Below are 20,761 nucleotides of genomic sequence, written 5' to 3'. Positions count from 1 at the left end.
GTACACTGACCACTAAGATTTCGGGGAAATGTGGAAATAGCACAGGGGGTAGATTACTAAAATATTAATTAGGACACAACAAAATATTAATGGTATGATATTAACTCCCCAACCAGCCATGACATCCAGCTAAATCTGGATACAATTCTGTAACACCCATTGAATAACATGGATAGGAAGTGCAATTTGGTCTCACTATTTCATCCACCTCAGCAGTAAGACTGTAGGATATGACTAAAGTTACTAGATCATCTTGTTCATGGTGGACAGGGATTTGAGACATTGTTTTGTAACTTGTAGAAAGTTTTTTCACTTGGTTATAAATTAAATTAAACTTATCAAGAAATTATATCTTTGTTTAATCCTTTATCCAAATGTAAGCAAAGTTTACACATGAAGTATCTTTGCAACAAAGGATTAAACAAGAACATAATTTCTTGGCAAGTTTAATTTAATTTTCTTGAGTTTTTTGCTTGCATAACAACAAGCAGGCAAGCTACAAATTGTTACATGTGCTTTGAAATACTGAAGATGTGGTTGGCAGTGTTCTTGACCCTAGCTGTGGAGGAGATAAGTTGTTTTTTGAATATTTAGCTTTCTATGAGTGTTTTCATTAATAAAAAATCAGAGTGTGCTTTTAATTAATTGGGTTAGTAGTTATGTGTTATTTTGTAGTTATTTGTATGTATGTATAAATATATATCAATAAAGCGTGTGTGTGTGGTGGCAATGAGTTCTCTGATTTCAGCATGAGACATTCATTTTATGTAACATGTGCAAAATGTATGATCTAGCAAATGTAAACAATTTGTGGGGAAAAGGAAATCATGGTGCTAAAATATGTCAGGAATGTGTGATGATTAAGAAGACAGAGGAATGTGAGGTGTTGAATGCTAGCAGAATTTCAAGTGAGGAAGCAAATTAGATGGCAGGATACATGTGCAAGAAGGAAAGTGCTTACAATTGAAATGTTTTGGTGCATGATGGTAATAGCAGTCTGTGTGTGTTGTTGTGAATGAGAAAGGTGATATGAAAGTAATGCAAGATATGAAAGAAAAAAGAAGAACAGCTTGTCATAGAAATTTTAAGGCTAAGCTTCAGTAAGCGATTCGCAACACCATATGAAAGTTAGAGACTATAAAAGCATTTAGCCAACAGCATAAAAGCTATGAAAGGAAACAAAACATGGGAATTGATGGAAGATATGATATAAGAAAACAGGCAAAATGATCTGTGTGTTGAGGCTTAAGTGCTGTGATGACATCATGTTGGAGGTTTAATGAAATATTTACAGCACTGCAAAAGGATTAAAACTAATTTTAATGCTTCCAATATATTTTGTCTCAGTCACTGAGACATCTTCAGGGATTACAAATAACATTTGTAACAACACACTTAAATATAATACAATACTAAGTGAAACACTTGAATGACTAAAGTCCTATCAAGGTGGTGAGCATTTGTAGGTTGCAAAGTGGGATGTCAGATAATTAATGTTTCCCAAATTTTGGGAAGTTTTATGGAACCGTATTTATTTAAATTCGGTTGATTTCTGAGTGCCGCCAGAGATTCTAAAAACAGCCTTTCTTTTTTGAATTTATTATGGTGGAGCATGGTGATTTTTCTCCAGGAGATTCTGTGGGTTGTATCCAAAACATGGTCTGCAAGGCTAGTTGTGATGGCAGATGTACAATTTGTGTTCTTCTATCTGGATGGTTGCTGATATCAGTCTGTCCAAAGTAAGCTAGCTTGCATGAACAGGGTACTCTATATACTCCAAGCACTGAGAGAGGAGGGAGCTGATCTTTGGTAGAACAGATAAGGATAATAAGTTTATGGTGGGGTTTAAATGTTGTGTGGAGATTGTACTTTTATAAGGACCTGGCTATTTTTTCTGATGTGCCATGGATGTACAGTATGGTGATGGCATTTCTGAAGTCCTTTTGAAGAGATGGCCGGGGAATGGGGTAGGAACTGATTATTTTTTTAAATTCTGTAATCACTGTAACCATTGGAAAGGAAGGTGTTATGTATGTGGTTGAGTTTGGTTGAAAGGGAGGTTCACGTTCACTGGAACAAAGCTTGTGCAGGCTCTATTGGTTAGAGTTTTAATAATGTCATATCGTTGAGAGGGGTGGTGATGGGAGAGTTTGTGAATGTATCTGCCTGTGTACTATTTAAACTATTGAGGTGACTAAGGAAGGAGTCTAATGTGTCTGGGCCATGAAGCCAAATAGAGAACAAATCATCTACATATCTTAGCCAGATAGAAGGTTTGAGAGGGGCTTAGTCGATGGCTCGTTTTTTTCAAAATTTTCCATGTAAAAACTGGCAAGAGGGGAGGTGAGATGGGGGAACCCACAGTGGTTCCCTTATCTGTTTGTAGATTTTATTCATCCAAGAAAAATAACCAAAATTGATGGCAAAGGAAAAGAGCTCTAAGATATCAGAAGGAAAAACGTTTTTTAAGTGTTAAGGTGTCATTTAAGGGAATATTGGTAAACAATGAGGTGATGTCAAAGCTTACCAATATATTCTCTATTATTTAAATCAATTAAGGTTTTAAATTGGATAGTTTTTTTTACATAGGATGTGGTAAGACCAGTGTGTGTGGGGGGGGTCAGATAGTTAGTCAGCTGCTTAGATAGTTTGTAGCAAGGTACATCAGTGGCATTTACTATAGGTCTTAGGGGGAAATTAGGTTTGTGGATTTTTGGTAAACCATATGTCTGGGGAGGGGGGGGGGGGACAAGAACTGAAAGGTTTGAGGTTTTTGTAATCCAGCAGCCAGGAGGATACTCTTTTTAAGTAAATTTTTTTAATTTTTTTAACTTGCGCTTTTATGGGATCATGTTCTAGTGGGATGTAGGTAGCGCGATCTCAGAGAATAATCTCCATTTTTAGATTATATTCTGTGGTGTTAAGGGCGACTGTGGCATTACACTTATCTGCTCTGGTGATGACTATACGTTTTTCTTTCCGTAATTTTCTGAGAGCAGCGAGTTGTCTGGAAGATAAATTACTTTTTGGAGGTGACGAACAGGGCAAGGTTGTTGGTGATATCGAGTCTGATGTTATTAGTTGTTTCCGGCGCTAAGCGACAGATTCCACGTTTTATGTTGTACATTATATCTAGCACTGGCACTTCTTTTGGTGTGACAGCAAAATTGTGGCTGAGGCTTAGGGCACTGATGGCATTTTCATTAAGCCTGTTTTGTGATAGATTGACTACTGTCTGGAGCGTTTGAACTTGTGGTCAGTGCCGTAACAAGGGTGTGGTGAAAGAGGCACCCACTATGGGCCAACTAGGTTTGGGGCAAAAAACGTAAAAAATATAAATAAATAAATAGATATAAAAGTCCGCTATTTTATATTGCATTTTTAAATTTCGGCAATACGCTGCTTTAGACATACAAATTCTGCAACACAACGGAATTCTGCTACATTTGGTAACACCGGTGAGTTCCAATTCGTCTCGAGTTAGATGGCAACGACAGCACTTAATATCACGACTTGAACCACTTGAACATAACATTTCTTTGCAATTGTTCTCATTTTTGTCTCAATTAAATTGTTCCGTCGCGCCATTAACTATTAATGAATGTAATTTCCAATTTTATGATTTGGTAGAATTTTGTATTTCCAAATTCCCGTTTAATCCTAAATATTTGCATAGATAATCTAATACATTCTTCTGTTATTCTCCTAATGTGTCTATCTGCCAATCCCAAGTTTATTATCTTCCATATTATAATTTTAATCCCTTTATGACCTCCTTCGATATCATTCCATCCACCTGAATCCCTCGTTTCACGACCCACCCACAAAAATTATTCGCCAGCCCTTTTTACACCCATCAAACCCAGGATTCAATGAAAATCACAGTCTTCCCACCCTCAATATTTCCATTCATCTCTACTTTTTGTAGATAAGAAAATTTCAAAAATTATTTAATTATTATTAGTCTTGTTGTCATTCACAAGATCAGTTGTGTTGTTGCTGTGTGGTAATTATATATTTATTTATTTTGTGGGACATTATTTATTTAGTTAGATATTTTTGCTATTTTGTGGGACAAAGCATACTGGAAAGGACAGATAATTTTGTTTATATACAACACACTGGCATACTGAATAAGTGCTATAAATAATTATATTAATAAAAACACAAATTTAAATTAAAAAACACTTCTAGTGTAATATGCCATCAAAAAAACCTTCCGGTGCACAGTTTAAAAAAATAAGAGAACAGAAAATTGAAAATATAAAGAAAAATATAACTCCAATTGATATTTTTATTAAAAAATCATCTACACCTCTAGTTCATTCAAGCTTAACAATTGAATTAAATCTGTCTTCTACGTGTAGTCATGTTGATGTGAATTGAAACAGAAGAGAAAAGTACAATTGAACATCAAAATCAGGAAATCGAGAAGCAATGTAATGACGATAATTAATATGGTGGATATTATATTAGAAAATATTGATAATGCAAAATTAATAGATTTTAATGATTCCACAACATGGCACATAACCAATAGTAACATACAAATATTTGTTCAACATGGACCCGAGTTGTGCGATAATAAAGTGTTTATCCTGATACAGAAAATCAACATTTTGATAAAAAAATGGTTTGTAAAACGGAGAACAAGTACTCAGAAATCGGTTGATATATTGCAAGCAAAAAGATGCACTGTTCTGTTTTCCATGTATTCTTTTTGAAAAAAATCAGAATGTATGGACCACTGCGTGGTTTCGAGACTGGCAGCATTTGAATCCTATGTTACCACATCATGAAAATTCATTTCATAAAAAAAAAATTATGTTGAATGGAAAACTTTCAAATCAAAAATTAAGAAAGGTGGTTTTATAGACGATCAATTACAAGAAGCAATTTTAAAAGAAAAATGGAGGCATATTTTAAAAGTTATTTTGGATGCCATTCTGCACTGAGTACAAAATAATGACGCTTTGAGAGAAACTTTTGAAAAAATTGGTCATCTGTAAGTGGAAAATTTTTGAACACGATAGAATTAATTAGTCATAATGATTCTACTATTGAAAGTCATAAGAAAAATTAAGTTAATTATTTCTCTCCTATAATACAAAATGATATAATTAATATAGTTGCTTCTAAAATGAAACAGCATATATTATTTCAAATATTCAAAAACTGACACTTCTCACCAGGAACAGATAACAAAATTTTGCGCTAAGTTAACATTGATCTTAACACGAATAAATGTAGCATTGAAAAAACCTTTATAGATTTTACTGTGACACATGAAAAAACTGGCGAAGCACTTGCGAATGACATCGAAAAAAAGTTAATATCAGACGGATTAAATATTAGAAATATAAGAGGACAAATATGGTAGGTAAATACAAGGGGGTACAAGCCAGGATATTATGTTTAAACAATATAGCGAGGTTTGTTCCATACACTGCTTACAGACTTAATTTAATAGGTGTTCATGCTGCACAAACATCTGTTCAAATGAAATCATGTTTTGGAACAATTCAACAACTGTTTAACTTTTTTGTAAATTCTACTAGTAGATGGGATCTTTTAAAGGAAAAATTATCCGTTCGTCTTAAAGGTTTTAAGTGACACGAGGTGGTCTGCAAAAGCTAACATGGTAAAAGCCTTACGAAATCAAATGCCTTTAATAATACAATTTCTTAATGAAATGTGTGATAGACAAAGACAAGTTACAGTAGACTCTGTAACAAATGCTGGAATGTTGCTAAAATTATTAACAAAATTTAATTTTGTTGCACTATTAATATTTTGGGATACAATATTAGGAAAGATAAATAAAGTAAATTTACTTTTACAAGAAAAAAAAAAAAACCACAGTCGAAAATGCCTTGAAAATGATAAAAGCTCTAAAAAATGAAATTCAATGGTATCGAAATGATTTTTTTCGATTCGCTTCACAATTCGGCAAAAAGTTTAGCCAAAACAATAAATATTGAAACTTACATTCCAGAAAAGAGACGGCACAAAATAAAAAATATGCCTGGTGAGAAAGCTACTGATGATTCGTTTGCCATGAATGAAACTGCATTACTAAAAAAAGAAATGTGCGAAGTTTTAGATCTAATACTCATACAACTCAATTATAGATTTACTGCTTTAGAAGAGGTCTCAAATTACTTCAGTTTTTTAAATGGACACGCTTTAAAAATTATGCAGCTAGATGATCTCAAACGATGCGCAGCTAACCTGGCAATGAAATATAATAGCGACTTAGATGCTCCAGAATTTGTATGTGAAATTGAGAGTTTCAAATATCAAGTCATGGAAGTTTTTGAAAATTTAGGAGATATGGACGCTTTTCAAATGTTACAAAAAAATTACGAACTCTCATTACAAAACACGTATCCAAATCTAGATATAGCATTAAGGATTTTCATAACAATGCCTGTAACAACAGCTTCCTGCGAACGCTCATTTAGCAAATTGTAAAATCGTACCTTCGTTCTTCTACTGAACAAGAAGAATTGACAAACATGTCTATAATATCGACTGAAAAAGATATTACAAAAACATTAAATTATAACGATATAATAGATGTTAGTAAATAAAAAAGCTAGAAAAATTTCTTTATAAAATATGCTGAACTTATCTGTTTTTATTATATTATTTTATATTATACTTATGTCATGTATTTCTTTAATTTATTTGTAATTGAATATGAATAAAAATTTGTTCTTATTTAATAGATTATTTATTTATACAAATACATAATTGGATTTACAAGCAACTCATTTTGATGGGGTTAGTAATAAACATTTAACATATTGCGTTTAGTAAAATTTAACTTGTTACATTTAAATTTTTCAAAATTTTTGTCATTTTTTGAGTTAGGGGGTGCAAGTTAGACGCTTGCCACAGGTGCTTCATACCCTCGTTACGGCACTGCTTGTGATAGTAGTGATTTCGATTTACACAGGTTGTTATATATATATATATATATATATATATATATATAGTTTAGAAGTAATAAGAAAATTAGTTTTAATCGAAAATTCCCAGTGCTCTAAATATTCTATTAAATGTCCAACATGAAGACTCCTATGGAGGTGGCAGGGATTTTCTCCCGGAAACTCGGGTTTTTCATCCTGCATACAGACAAATCAGCCATTCAGAACACAAAATTTTCAGACAAAAAAAAAAAAAAAAAAACTTGCAGTGGTTGTGGGCGGTAGCTTGCGCTGATGTAGTTGATTGGTAGTAGCAGTTTGGTAGTGGTGGAGACAGAGAGTTGTGCAGTGGGTTTCCTCCCATGATGAGTCGGCAGACTGCTTGGAGGTGTCATGAATAATAATAATAATAATAAAAAGACAAAAAGATATGGTGAGTGGTGATATACGACTTCATGATTAGGGGTGTATGAAGGGGTGCGCCAGTAGTGTCCGGCACCTGCATGCAAAACTTTAGTTGGTGCCCCTATCCCCCCCCCCTCCAATAAAAAAATCACTTTAAAAAAAAGTTTTTTTAAATATTTCCTCCTCTTAGGCGCCTTTACTATCCTGGCGCCTGTGTGCGTCGCACATATGGCCGGTGCGCCCCTGAGTGTATGTAGCATGAACAAGCAATGCAAGGAGGTTTTCTAGGAGCAAAGATTTGTGATTTGACTAAAGCTATATGTAGGTAAGCAGGATGAGCTGATGATATGATTGTTTTGGTCAGATTTGAAAATGATTTGTAAGGAGATAAGAATGACAGAAGACATGATAATGTTGATTCATGAGGCAAAAAAGAAGAGCAGAAGAGAGTAGACTGTGAGTCTTTTCATAGTATGGCAGCAGTGAGTTTCAGCAAAGAGTTGTAAATGTGAGGACTCATGTGTGCATACGCTGTGTAGAAAATGGTGTGCAGAAATTATTATTCCATGAAAGAGCAATTGCGTATAGATAGAAAAACTAGATGTGTCTATGTAGTTGCATCAAGTTAAGAGATTGAAATTCTAAGTATAATAACACATGTAATGACACTCTCCAAAAGAACATCAGGGCCAGTTTTGCTAAGAAAGAAAAATGAAAACTGTAGAAATATGGTATACAGGATTTGGTTGAGGAATCAACTCCAGCTTCCTATTTAAAATGGCATGTTTTAAGAGTTATCTGAGCACTCATCAGCCTAGTTTTTTAATTTCCATGTGTATACACTAATGCCACAACCATTAAGAATAAATGCGATTCTTAGCATTGACACAGATAGTGAGACATTGTGGCATTGGTGAGACCTAGCTGACAGAACAGAGAGCCTTACAAGAAGAGAATGCGAGGGATTCAATGTATTCATGGAAAATATACAATATAGAAAGGAGCAGAAGGCAAATGGCTAATGACTGCAGAGAAACTGAATCCAACCATGAAATCTCCAATCAGAAGAATGCACATACATAGTTGTTGCCTTGCACCCATCAGAAAAACATCCACCTTTCTCGTTTATTCTAAGGATAAGCTTTCACCTTTTGGTTTTCCAGGTATCTACCAAATTCCTTGCTCTTACAGCTTATCTTATTTTGGCAAACTGGAAGATCTGCTTTTATCTGTCTTGAAGAACATAAGTCTGATATTAAATATCATGAGCCCAAATAGTATGGACTTGCTGAGCATGCTATCCACACTAAACATAGGGTTCACTGGAACAAGACAAGAATTCTTCATAAAAACTGTTTCCTGATAGAACTTCTTGATAAAAGAAATGTGGGAAACATTACTCCATTGTCCAAACTTAAGCAGATCTGATGATCTATGGAGTTAATGCTTTTTAAATCTGCTAATCTTTCCTAACAACTTTATTTATATATATATATATATATATATATATGTGGTGATCAGCTTTTACTCGGTTGTTATACATTTGAAAAAAATATAGATTTAATGACTACAAGACCGAGATAACATATAAAGATTTTAATGATAAATACTACTAGTTTCGGCATATAGCAGCCTTCTTCAGGTATTTATAAAGGAAAAGAATACTAATAAACATTGAATAACAAATTTAACAAATCTATTGAACAACGTATAGAAGAGCATAAGAGAGACATCTCTTACAAAAGATCTCATGCAACTGTGTTATCCAGTCATGTTCTTTTTTCAAATAATCCTAATGATGACCAACAAAGCCACTCTGTCTGCTGGAATAGATCAGAAAATATCTTTCACTGTGATGATGAGTTTGAAAGGAAAATCGTAGAATCAAGGGAAATCCTACTGAACCTGGTCCACTTAAACAACAATTTAAGTTATAACATCCCAGATAGCCATGATGCAGTTATTCAATATTGGCGTTCATGTGAACTTGCACGCACAATTGCAACAAACAATGGCACGCCAGTTGGAACAACTTGAAAAAATACAACGTTTTTATGTATCGATTATGTGAGGCAATTTGTACTACCTGTAATTTCCAGTTTGTTTAAATAATTCAATGTTTATTAGTATTCTTTTCCTTTATAAATACCTGAAGAAGGCTGCTATATGCCGAAACTAGTAGTATTTATCATTAAAATCTTTATATGTTATCTCGGTCTTGTAGTCATTAAATCTATATTTTTTTTCAAATATATATATATATATATATATATATATAATTTTTTTTTTAATTTTTAGTTAGGAAATTATAGATAATTTTAGTTGTCTTATATTAGCTACTAGGTTGGTACTTTTTTTAGAAATTTCTGTTATTGTTTGATTGCCATTCTGTAATTCTGTACTGAAGATGCCTGTGAAACTTTAGTGAAAAAATTCTACAAATAAATAGGTTTTAAAATGAATTTTCCTCCATTTTTATAGTTTGTTATATCTATTCATATGAGAGGTTGTCATATAAACTCAAAGGGATGGGTATGTAAAATAAACCTGTGATGTGGATATGAGAATGGCTGACTGACAGGTACTAGAAAGTGAGGCTAAGAGAAAGGGGGGGGGGGGGGGATGACCAGTAATGTGTCACAGGGTTATATACTTGGACCACTGTGTGTAACTTGCATATTAATATGATATTAGGGATAAAAAGATGGTGAGGCAAGTGATAAGGGACATATCTGATGCAGAATTCCTGCAGGCTGACTTGAAGAGACTAAGTGTATGGGAAAATGTTGATAAATGTCAGTTTAATGTTTCAAAAATGTAAGATTAAGCATTACGAAGAAGAATATATAACTTAGTATCATATTAATGAGAAAATTTGATTCAATGTTAACAGTGGACAGACAGTTAAAGTTTAGGGACAACTCTGGTAAAATGGTTAAGTCATCATACTGGATAACAGCACTGTTGAAGAGAACTTTGTAAGAAAAAGGAAGTTATTCTCATTCACATAACCAGGATGATAACTGGCCAACAAATTAAAACAAGAGCAGCAACTGTCCAACATCCCTTTTCAGTAGAATTGCTTCTCTTCATTTATTCCATCTACCTCTAGTACAGCCTTCCCCATAATGCATTTCCTAACTCCATCTCTTCAAGAAAAATTTCAACATATTTCTTCTTTCTCAATCCTTGCCTGCACAGCACTGATATGCTATAGGTTCTTAAACCCCTCATGTGTGGGATTTAAAAAAATTGCGCTTATGAGAACAGATAATGTGGTCTTTAAAGTGTAAGGAATAGAAACATAAAAGCCAGTAAGGAGATCTTATAGTACATATAAAAGTAAGATTTTGCAGCCTGTGGCAGGTGGAAGTAAACTCAAAGTCAATCTTTGCCAAGCAATGATGTGACTAGGAAGCATTTGAGGTCCATTTTCTATTCATGGAGAGTGGTGAATCTTCAAAGAGTGTTCAAGGGGAGAAATAGGTATTTAAGTATGACTGACTAAAAATAGCCTCTCCTTCATGAGTTCCTGAACTGCTTGGAGGAGCATACATCATCATCATAATAATAATGAAACAGTGAAATAATTAAATCAATATTTAATTTCATTTGCCTGCATGCACATTTACTATACCTTCTGCAATGTAATTACTACAATGACTGCATTACAATTTCCTTAATTACATATCTAAAAAACTAACACTTGTGATGAAAGACATAATTTTGTTCAAAGAAATTGTATGAATAACAGTTTCACCATATTCTTAATGACTAAGTAATATTAAGTTGCAAATCCAATTCATAACTCAGTTACATACCTGTCTGATCAGCAAGGTTCTCTTCCTCCTGCACATCCTTAACTGGTAGTGAAGAGAATACCTTGACATTAATATGCCCATTTGCACCCCTCTCTGCTGTTTCCCAAGGTCTTGTTGGACTACTTACTTCCCGTGAAGCAAACTTATTTTCTTTCAATGGTCTAATATTAGATGCACTTGCTGATATTTGATTAGCAAACAGTTCTTGGTTATCTCTCCAATCATTCTGACTTAAGCGAACAGGAAGTGAAGGATTCTGTTGAAGCGGCCAACGGTTCAATGACTCTTTAACATTAAAATATGGTCTAGCTTCACCTTCAGCATATGCATGATTTATTCTAGAAAGCTTTTCCAAATAACCTCCTTGAGGTGCAGTTTGGTATAACTTTTGAAATGCTGTTTGAGAATAGTGTAAAGGAAGAGGATAATTTGCATGGTATTCTGGAACATCCTCACCTAGCCGACTTCCTTCAACTAAAATATAAAGGAAATCAGTTTCATTTTCAAAAAGAAATTTTGCTGAATGTGAATGAATTTATTGTAAAAAAGAATTTTACACATGTATACACACACACACACACACACACAGAGAGACAGAGTTAGCACTGTTAGGAACACCCACAAATTTATATATTAGGCAAGATAACAAAATACCATGTTGATATCAACATCACGTGTCACTACTTTAAATGGGCACACACATATCCTCTGTAAGTGATCAGTAAACATTTGACAGTAATGGGGAAACATGGTGACGTAAGCCAATTTGACCAAGAACATATAGTTGGGGCACAGAGGGCAGGTGCAAGTATTTCATTAACAGCCAAACTTGTTGGTTGCTTCCATACCACTATATCAAGGGTATACCAGGACTGGATTAATCATGAACAAACATTCAGCAGAAGGGGTCACATTGGGCAGCCACGCATGGTTGATCCTAGAGGTGAGCATCAGGTGTAATGACTTGTATCTCAACAACAACGTTCAACAGTCACACAGTCCACCCACCAGTACAACACTGGGGTAGTTCAACCCATTTCCACATGCACCATATCTTGTTTCGCCTGGGGTTCCACAGCCGAAGACCAACAAGGGTACCCATGATGATAGTCAAACATCACAAATAATGCCTTGCATGGACCAAAGAACGTTGGCAATGGACCCTCGACGAATGGAAAAGGGTCATCTGGAGTGATGAGTCCGGTTTCCTGCTGCACCATGCTAATTGCCAGGTGTGCATTTGGCATAAACAGAATGAAGTCCTATCCACTGGTTGCACAGTTGGGGTTCAACAGACCAGTGAAGGTGGTGTTATGATCTGAGGAGCTTTTTCCTAGCGAGCCCCTAGGTCCATTGGTTATCATCTCACAAACACTGAAGGGTGAATGCTACAGGAACTACTCAGCTAACCATCCCACCCACATCTCCAGCAGGTCTATCCTAAACACAGCACCATCTTTCAACAGGACAATGCACCCTTGTCATTAGGCTCATACAACTACTCAGTGGTTGGAGGAACACAACAACGAATTCCCCTGACTGTAATCCAAATGAACATGTGTGGGATATGCTAGAACAGGATGAGAGAACTGCTGATCCTCTTCCACAGAATGAGCGTGAACTGAGGGAGTTGCTGCAGCAGACAAGGGTCGAGTTATGCATGGATGTTCAATACCTTGTGGAATCTTTCCTAGGCATCTGCAATTGGTCCACCTCTCTGTGCAGTCACAGAGAGGTGGACCAACATATTATTAGATAGGTGTTCCTAATGCAAAGCTAACTCAGTGTATATATGAATAGATAAGTGTAGTAGCAAGAAAGAGATAGAATCAAGTACAAAGACATTTAATATTTTAAGGTTAAGTTATCCGATATGATTATTTTAAAAATTATTTAACTGAAATCACAAAATATTAAAAATTAATAAATTATACAATATTATTTGTGTTTACAAATAACATTGCATGATTTCAGTTCACTGAGTCTATAAAATTACCATCAGAAAACTTTTTAAACTGATTGTAATTCAAATGCAAATAAGAAACCAAGTCCAACTTAAAAGATCACTTAAGCTAGTAGTCACAACACCTATTCAAAGCAAGATTCCTATTATTATTACTGTATGAGGCAGCTGGGTTGACTGAGTGGATAATTCTTCCTCTCTTTAACTAGTAAGTCATGGGTATGAATTCCCATCTCTCCTGTTGCACCTTGATGTAAGTGAATGCGTTTAGGTGGTAGATGAATTTCATCTTTTGATGTGATATCACCATCCTGCTTATTGGAATCATGAAGTGGCTTGAAAAATCCCTCATAAGATCATCAGAAAAGGATCACCAGATTACCTAATCCTTAGCCTATCAGCAGTACTAATGTGCAATAGTGTTATAGTCATTCGTAAATAATCAGATTAACATAAAAGATAAAAATAAATTAATTTAAAAAATAATAAAATACATATTATTATTAATATGTATTTTATTATTATTCGTGACACCTCCAAGGAGCTCGAAGACTCATCACGGGAGGACACCTACTGTACAACTCTCCGTCTCCACCACTACTGAACCTCTACTACCAATCAACTACATCAGCACCATCTACTGCCCACCACAAGTATTTTTTGTCTGTAAATTGTGTGTTCTGAAGGGTCGATTTGCCTGTATGCGGGATGAAAAACCCGAGTTTGAGGGAGAAAAATCCCTGCTTCCTCCGTATGAGATCGGCTAACTCACCTTCAATTGAAAAAGTCCATATAAAGATTCTTCCCATCACGACAGGAATCGAACTCAGGCCTTTTCCAATCGAAGGGCGCAATGTACCGTTATTCCTCCAGTTGCGCTACGGAGGCATATGATCCCCAATAAAGCGATACATTCATAACAAGAGAGTTCAGACTGATCTAACAAAATTAAAGGTTACTGGACATAACCTTGTATCTTAAATATATATCCCCTGATCTTACTACCACACATCCTAACAATACATATGGAATCGATCTAAGAATCCCAAAATAAGTGTATTTCACATTTAACTCTATTTACATATACCTTTGCAATCACAATCTGAATACGTATACATTAATGTAAATATTATTATTACTGCCATTGCCCTGCAGTTGGTCTGTAACAGGCTGGACAGTCTACGTCAATGGCATCCATCAATGGCGAGTGTGGTCAGCCACCACTTGCTCACTAGTGCATCCCTTGAAGGTATACTCATGGTAGATCCTTGATACGATTGCCCTAAAGAACCCTAGGGTTCTTACCACTTTGGAGATAGAATGACCAATCTGTCTTGCATCGATAATACATCCACGATCAAAGATGATCACTAAGATCATCACATTTACCCTCGTTAGTCGATTGTGATACACAGTTGGGAAGTCCAATGTCTGCCTATTTATCATCTGCATTTGGTTTGGGTATATTCACTCTGTGCAGGGGGGATGCCAGTGTCAACTTTATATCACCCCCATCTCTAATGTTTTGTCCACTGAATGTACTACTTTGGTTCCTGGCCATTCTTTATCTAGGATTTATTGCTTAGGAAAAAAAACATGGAATTGGTGTGCGAAGAGATGGAATGTATGAAGCCTCAGTTGATTAGAGTGCATGGAAAGATTAAGAGGCTTGATACAGGGTTAACTAATGCTATTAGATCAGATGTGAGAGTCCGAGATAATCATGTAGATCAAGTTTTCCCAAACTTTTCCGAACGACAGGAACACTTCACAAATCCTGAAATTTTCACGGAACACCTTGGTTATTTAGTAATGTATTAATTAATAATTGTTAATTTAGCTGATTTTTATTCTTAATTAATAATTGATCATTAATTATTAATTAATTAAACAAACATCATTAAATTAATTTGTGCTGATTTTCATTGACATATCCCATTCTGATCACCAAAAATTTATAATATTATAAGTACTTACGAGTGAATGCGCAGATTTTTTTCTCCTTTGTGCTGGTAGTTTTCCCCTCCTTTTGTACATCCTGGAGATCGTTTTGTAGGCTGGTGGTGGATGACTCACTATCTGTTGCATCACAGACACCTTCAATAAGATTTCTTAATACCAAAATTAAACAAAGTCCCTTGTCTCTTATTCATATTAAAATTTAAATCTGCAGGCCTATTACTTTTAAAAAATCACAGCACTACGGTTTCGAAACTTTCACCCTACAATATGAACTTGCGAAGAAAGTATTCAGTATTACTAGATTTGAGAATCAGATAGAGACTACCTTGATCTTCAATTTTAGTGGAAAAATTTTCTTTATACTTCCTTGCTGATTAGTCACTAACATTTGCAACACAGATATTATTTCTTTCAGTTTTGAGAACACGCCGCCCATTGTTGTAATCAGCTTGCAGATAATTTTTATGATCAGTCAAAAATGGCGGTATCCTCTTTCCCGATTGTTGAAAGATTTCTGTGTGAAAATTAACGATAATTCATGAATATTTCCATGTTTAAAAATACACGGCTTGGTCACTAACATTTGCTACACAGATGTTATTAGGCGTTCTGGGTCTGAGCTTTTCGACACATTCACGAACATTATTCTCCTCAGAATATTTCCACTATAAAATATTTATTCATAAAAAATGCTTAGAAAACTAAAATGACAAATTCCAGGAGAACTTCTCGCGGAAAACACTTATTCACCTTCCACGGAACACAGTTTGGGAAACCTTGAAATAGATGAAAGAGATGGATAATCAAAGGCATGAAAGTTTAGCTAATGTGCAAGGCTTTGTAACTAAGACAGAGATGAATAAGTTAGGAAAGGTTCAAGAAAAGAGTCAGGAGAATAAATATTGTGTAAGGGTCAATATCATATGGGGAATCTATGATAAAAAGTGTATATGATGCTAACATGACTAAATTGAATTTTTCTGGGGCAAAAATTCAGGATATTAGTGTTATTAGAAAATAGGTTGGAAAAGTGAAAGAGTCAATAGTGTTTGTGAGTACAAATGATATGAAAGGAGGAGAAAATGGAATTAGAGAGGATGTGAAAGTATTATTGGCAGAGGCAGCAGACAAAGGGGAGAAAGTGAAAATTACAAGTATATGGCCATGTTTTGATAGGAACAGATTGAACAGAAGAGCCATGATCGCAATAAATCAATTCACAGGTTATGGTAGGAAGAATGGTATACAATTCACTGATTTATGGAGTGAGTTTGAGGGAAAAAATGAATTATATATGAGGGACAGTGTTCATTTAAATAAATTAGGAGTTGAGGGTTTGAAGGAAGCATTGAGTAAAGTGTGGCCTAATATGCAGAAACAGGAAAACTGGTTTTGGGGAGAGATCAGATGACTGATCTCTCCCCAAAATGTGTATGTGCTGGGATCATGGAGTAAGTGAGTCTGGTGTGTCTAGCTGTCTTAGGTGTTTGTACACAAATGATAGAAGCATCAGAAACAAGAATGAGAAATTTATATCCTTGATTAGCACATCTTGGCCAGGTATAATTGGTATAAGTGAAACTTGGTTGACGAAAGATGATATATTTTCAAGAATAGTTCAAGGGTTATTCCAAATTTTAGAGAAGATAGAACAAAATGGGTGGTGGGGTTATTAATGATAGCAGATGAGTTGCAACCAACTAAGCTTGAAGTTTGTCATAAGGCAAGTGCATATGAATCTATTTGGTGTGAGATAAGGGCCAATAAAGTCATGTTTGTTGTGGGTTGCTGGTATAGACCTAGGGGTGAAGGGTAGATTTAGATGACATGCATCAGCAGATTAGCTCTATGAGTAAGGGCAAGGTAATTATTATGGGTGATTTTAATTATGGGGATATAGATTGGCATGAGGAAATGTCAAGTAGAGAAAGGGAATTAGACTATCTACCAATAACTGTCTGGACACTTTATCAATTTATAATTGATACCAGCAGGCCCTAATATCGGGTATGTCCACCTTTGGCTTTGATCACCTTCTGCATCCTTTGAGGGAGGCTTTCCACCAATGTGCAGCAGCCATCAAGTGGAATTTGTCTCGATTCCTTCATCAAAGCAGCACTGAGTTCAGTGACAGATCGAAGATGTTCTGCTCTGGGCTTCAATCGGTGCTTCACTTCATCCCACAGGTGTTCAATGGGGTTGAGGTCAGGATTCTGCACAAGCCAATTTAACACTTCTCTTCATACCATTCCATAACAGCTGCAGCTTTGTGGTGTGAGGCATTGTCGTCCTGATAGTAACACAGGTCTGTTCCATAAAAACTGCACAGTGTAGGCAGCACCTGATTATCCAGAATATCAAGATACTGAGCTACCTTCATGGAACCATGGACAACAACCAGTAATCCCACTCCAAACCAGCTGAATGCATCCCACACCATTACTCCACCACCACCACCAAACTTTACTGTGGTTACAAGTGTTCACCAAGCTGTCTCCACACCCTGCCATCAGACTGGAAACATGAACCTTGATTCATTGCTCCAGAGTATCATTTTCCACTGGTCAATTGTCCAGTTCACATGCTCTTTGCACTAGGCCAGAAGAGCCACCTTGTTCCTTGTAATGTTCGGTTTGTACCGCTGCTCTTTCATGAAAATCCGGTAAACTGAGTTATTTTCATACAGTATTAGTGCTCACCATGGTGTTAATGGCGCTCTGGAACTCATCATGGATTGTCTCTGCCAATTGTAGCCAATTTTTGTGTACCACCCGTTTTAATGCCCTCCTGTCCTTGTCAAGTCATTTTTGGCACCTTGGGTGTTTTTTCCTGCATTAGTGATGCCAGAACATCCCCATTTGTTGATCACATCACCAACCGTTGATATTGGATGCTCCAGTTGAGCTGCAATGGTGTGTATGGACATGCCAACAATGTGACAGCCCACGATGACACCTGTCTCTCAAAGTCACTGAGTTCATGTCATGTTGCCATACTACCTGTATTCAACTGCTATGATGAAATACTGCTTCCTACTATCTGTATGCCAGTTTTATTAAGAAACCTGGAATGTTCCGTAGCTTCAAATAACAGAGGCTGGACAATTATTGATAAATAGTGTATAATTTATAAGGTTACTAAGAGACAATTACTTGAGACAAAACATTTTTTGAGGAAACTCATGGATCAAGAATATCAGCTATGGTGTTACTATCTGAGAATGTGTCCTTATCCAAAATTGTCATTTAGCCTCCAACTGGAGAGAGCGATCATTCCGTGTTAACTTGGAAGGTGTTTAGTCATGTTGAATCTTCAGTTAAGAATGGGTATTTGTGGAATTATAAATCTGGTGATTTTGTAAAGCTTACAAAAGTATTAGTGCTCATCCTTTCCTTGCAGTATATTATGCCATGGCATAATATACTGCAAGGAAAGGATGTTAGTGATTCACAGGAAATAATTCAAAGGTGTTAGGCTGTATATCTAGGGGAAGAAGAATTAAAAAGGTTAAGGTTAAATGGATAAGTAGTACAATCAAGAACAAGCTATGAATAAGTTGTTGTTGGAGAATTTATAAGCTGAGATATGACCAACAAGCTCATGAACATACAAGACGTGAATTACACATCAAATGGTGATAGTGTGGTTGCGCACGTGTGTGTAAAGTTGTAAAGCATTGTAACCCACTCTCCTATATGATGTCTGGACATTGAAGGTAGGACTGTTAACAGAATGCAGTATTTTTGTAGGTCTGGTTGGCCAAGTGGTTAGCATATCCGCTATCCAACCAAAGGGCTGCAGATTCAAATCCTGCCATGGGCATGGATGTTTGCGATTGTCGTTGAAAATCTGGTGGTGGTGGGCGGTAGATGGCATTGGTGTAGTTGATGATGGTAGTTGCGATTGGTGGAGACAGAGAGTTGTAAAGTAGGTGCCCTCCCTCGATGAGTCTTTGGCCGCCCTGGAGGTGTCATGTAATAATACTAATAATAATAATAATAAAAGCCACAGGCAAGAAAGGCTACATGCATAGTACAGAATGCAAAATCACATTATGAAATGAAACTGGCTGAACATTCCAAAGTGAATCCTAAAGAATTCTTATGCTACATAGTGAGTAGAAAGAAAAACAAATATGAAAAATTATCCTTGAATTCTGCTGGTATAAAGGTAACAGAACCTGAAGAAATAGTTGAATAACTAAGTGGTTATTTTGTGAAGGTTTATCATCAGGATGAAGGTACAGTAGTAACTGATGAGAAAGGCATGGATATGATCTTTGAGTTGACAAACCGGAGGTATGTGAAATACTAAAAACTCTCAATATGAATTCTTCCACAGGATTAGATGGGATTTCAGTCCGGGTGCTGCGCAGATGCAAAGGAATTGGCCTTACCCATGACTAGGTTTTTTAATTTAAGTCTCAGCTCAGGTAGAGTCCCAAGAGAATGAAAAGAAGGTATGATAGTTCCACTGCATAAAGGTGGGTACAAAACAGATGTTGAAAATTACAGACCCATTACTATCTCAGGAGTGACAGTTAAAGTTTTGGAAAAGTCGGTGAAAGCTAGAATTCAAGATTGGATGGATAATAATTGGATTCTTTTTTAGAGGTCAGCATGGTTTTGTTAAGGGAAGGTTCTGAAATAAAGTAACACTAGAGTTGGATAAAGGTGCTGCCTATACTGTGATTTTTTTGGACTTTGAAAAAGCATTATACAGTGGTATCTCGCTAATCCGAACTAATAAAAACTGTGCTCGTTCGGATTAGCGAAAAGTTCGGATTAGAGAATTTACCCCCAAGAGACAACAATAACTAGCGTTTAAGACAAAAATAATCAGATTCTAATGATACGTCAATTTAATTCTGTAAATAAATGAAGTAACTAATAGAAAAAAAGCTACTGTACTGTAACGTAAAAATTTAGTTTGTATGTACCTGTATTGTTGAGGATTTTGATTTAATAAAATTGCATAGTTCAGTACATAATTTAATTTGCGTAAAAATATCACTTTCTTGTACAGAACACAAAAAAAAGTTTCACAAAATAACACAAAAAGTTTTTTTTTCTTTGTAAAAAAGTCACTGATTTTCTTTTGCTTCTTGGAAGCTAAACTTTTTTCGGATGCTTCTTCTCAGAGCTGCATTAGCAATACAATTTTGTGGAATGGTGCATCATTCTGCTTAGCCCATTCTATACACATATTAAAACTATAAACTGCCTCTTCATGTTTTACTTTTTTTTCTTCGATTTCTTCATCGTCATCATCGTCTTCTAATTCATTCTGTAACATCATATTTATAATTTCATCATCTGATTTGATTTCGAATTCACTTTCTGTTCTACCTGTAATCCATTCCACAACATTTGGTGAAATATGAACATCTGGATTTATATTTTTAACTAAATTATGTACGTTTTAAATTTCCTCATTTTGTGTATCACCGTAATCATCTTAGTAAATTCTAGAAGGCCACAGTTTTTTCCATAATGCTCAAATTGCTTCAGGTCCGAGGCTTCCCAAACAGCAGCAAACTGAGAATGCTACATCCTTCAAATCGATATTTTTTTATCGATGTGGTAACGTCATAATTTTGGGAAATTTCATTTAAAAGCAGGTCTTTAGGCTATTTTAATTTAATGGATTGTATTATGTTCTGATCCATTGGTTGCAAC

General features: G+C 35.5%; 1 protein-coding gene across 2 annotated transcripts in view; it reads right to left on the bottom strand.

Annotated features, from left to right (window-relative positions):
* LOC150110597 (uncharacterized) overlaps positions 1 to 20,761 on the bottom strand; it is a 198,607-nt gene that overhangs the window by 101,047 nt on the left and 76,799 nt on the right. For both annotated transcript variants that reach the window (XM_090395067.1, XM_090395065.1), the window contains exon 2: positions 11,159 to 11,632. In XM_090395067.1, coding sequence (XP_090251193.1) covers positions 11,159 to 11,632 — 474 coding nt within the window. The remainder of the gene's footprint in view (positions 1 to 11,158; positions 11,633 to 20,761) is intronic.

This window comes from Typopeltis vanoorti, chromosome 1 (genome assembly GCF_054136105.1).
Source record: "Typopeltis vanoorti isolate ZY-2024b chromosome 1, IOZ_Tvanoo_1.0, whole genome shotgun sequence".
NCBI classification, from domain to species: Eukaryota; Metazoa; Arthropoda; class Arachnida; order Uropygi; family Thelyphonidae; genus Typopeltis; species Typopeltis vanoorti.
The sequence above is the reverse complement of the archived record's forward strand: the minus strand, read 5'-3'. Positions and strand labels throughout refer to the sequence as shown.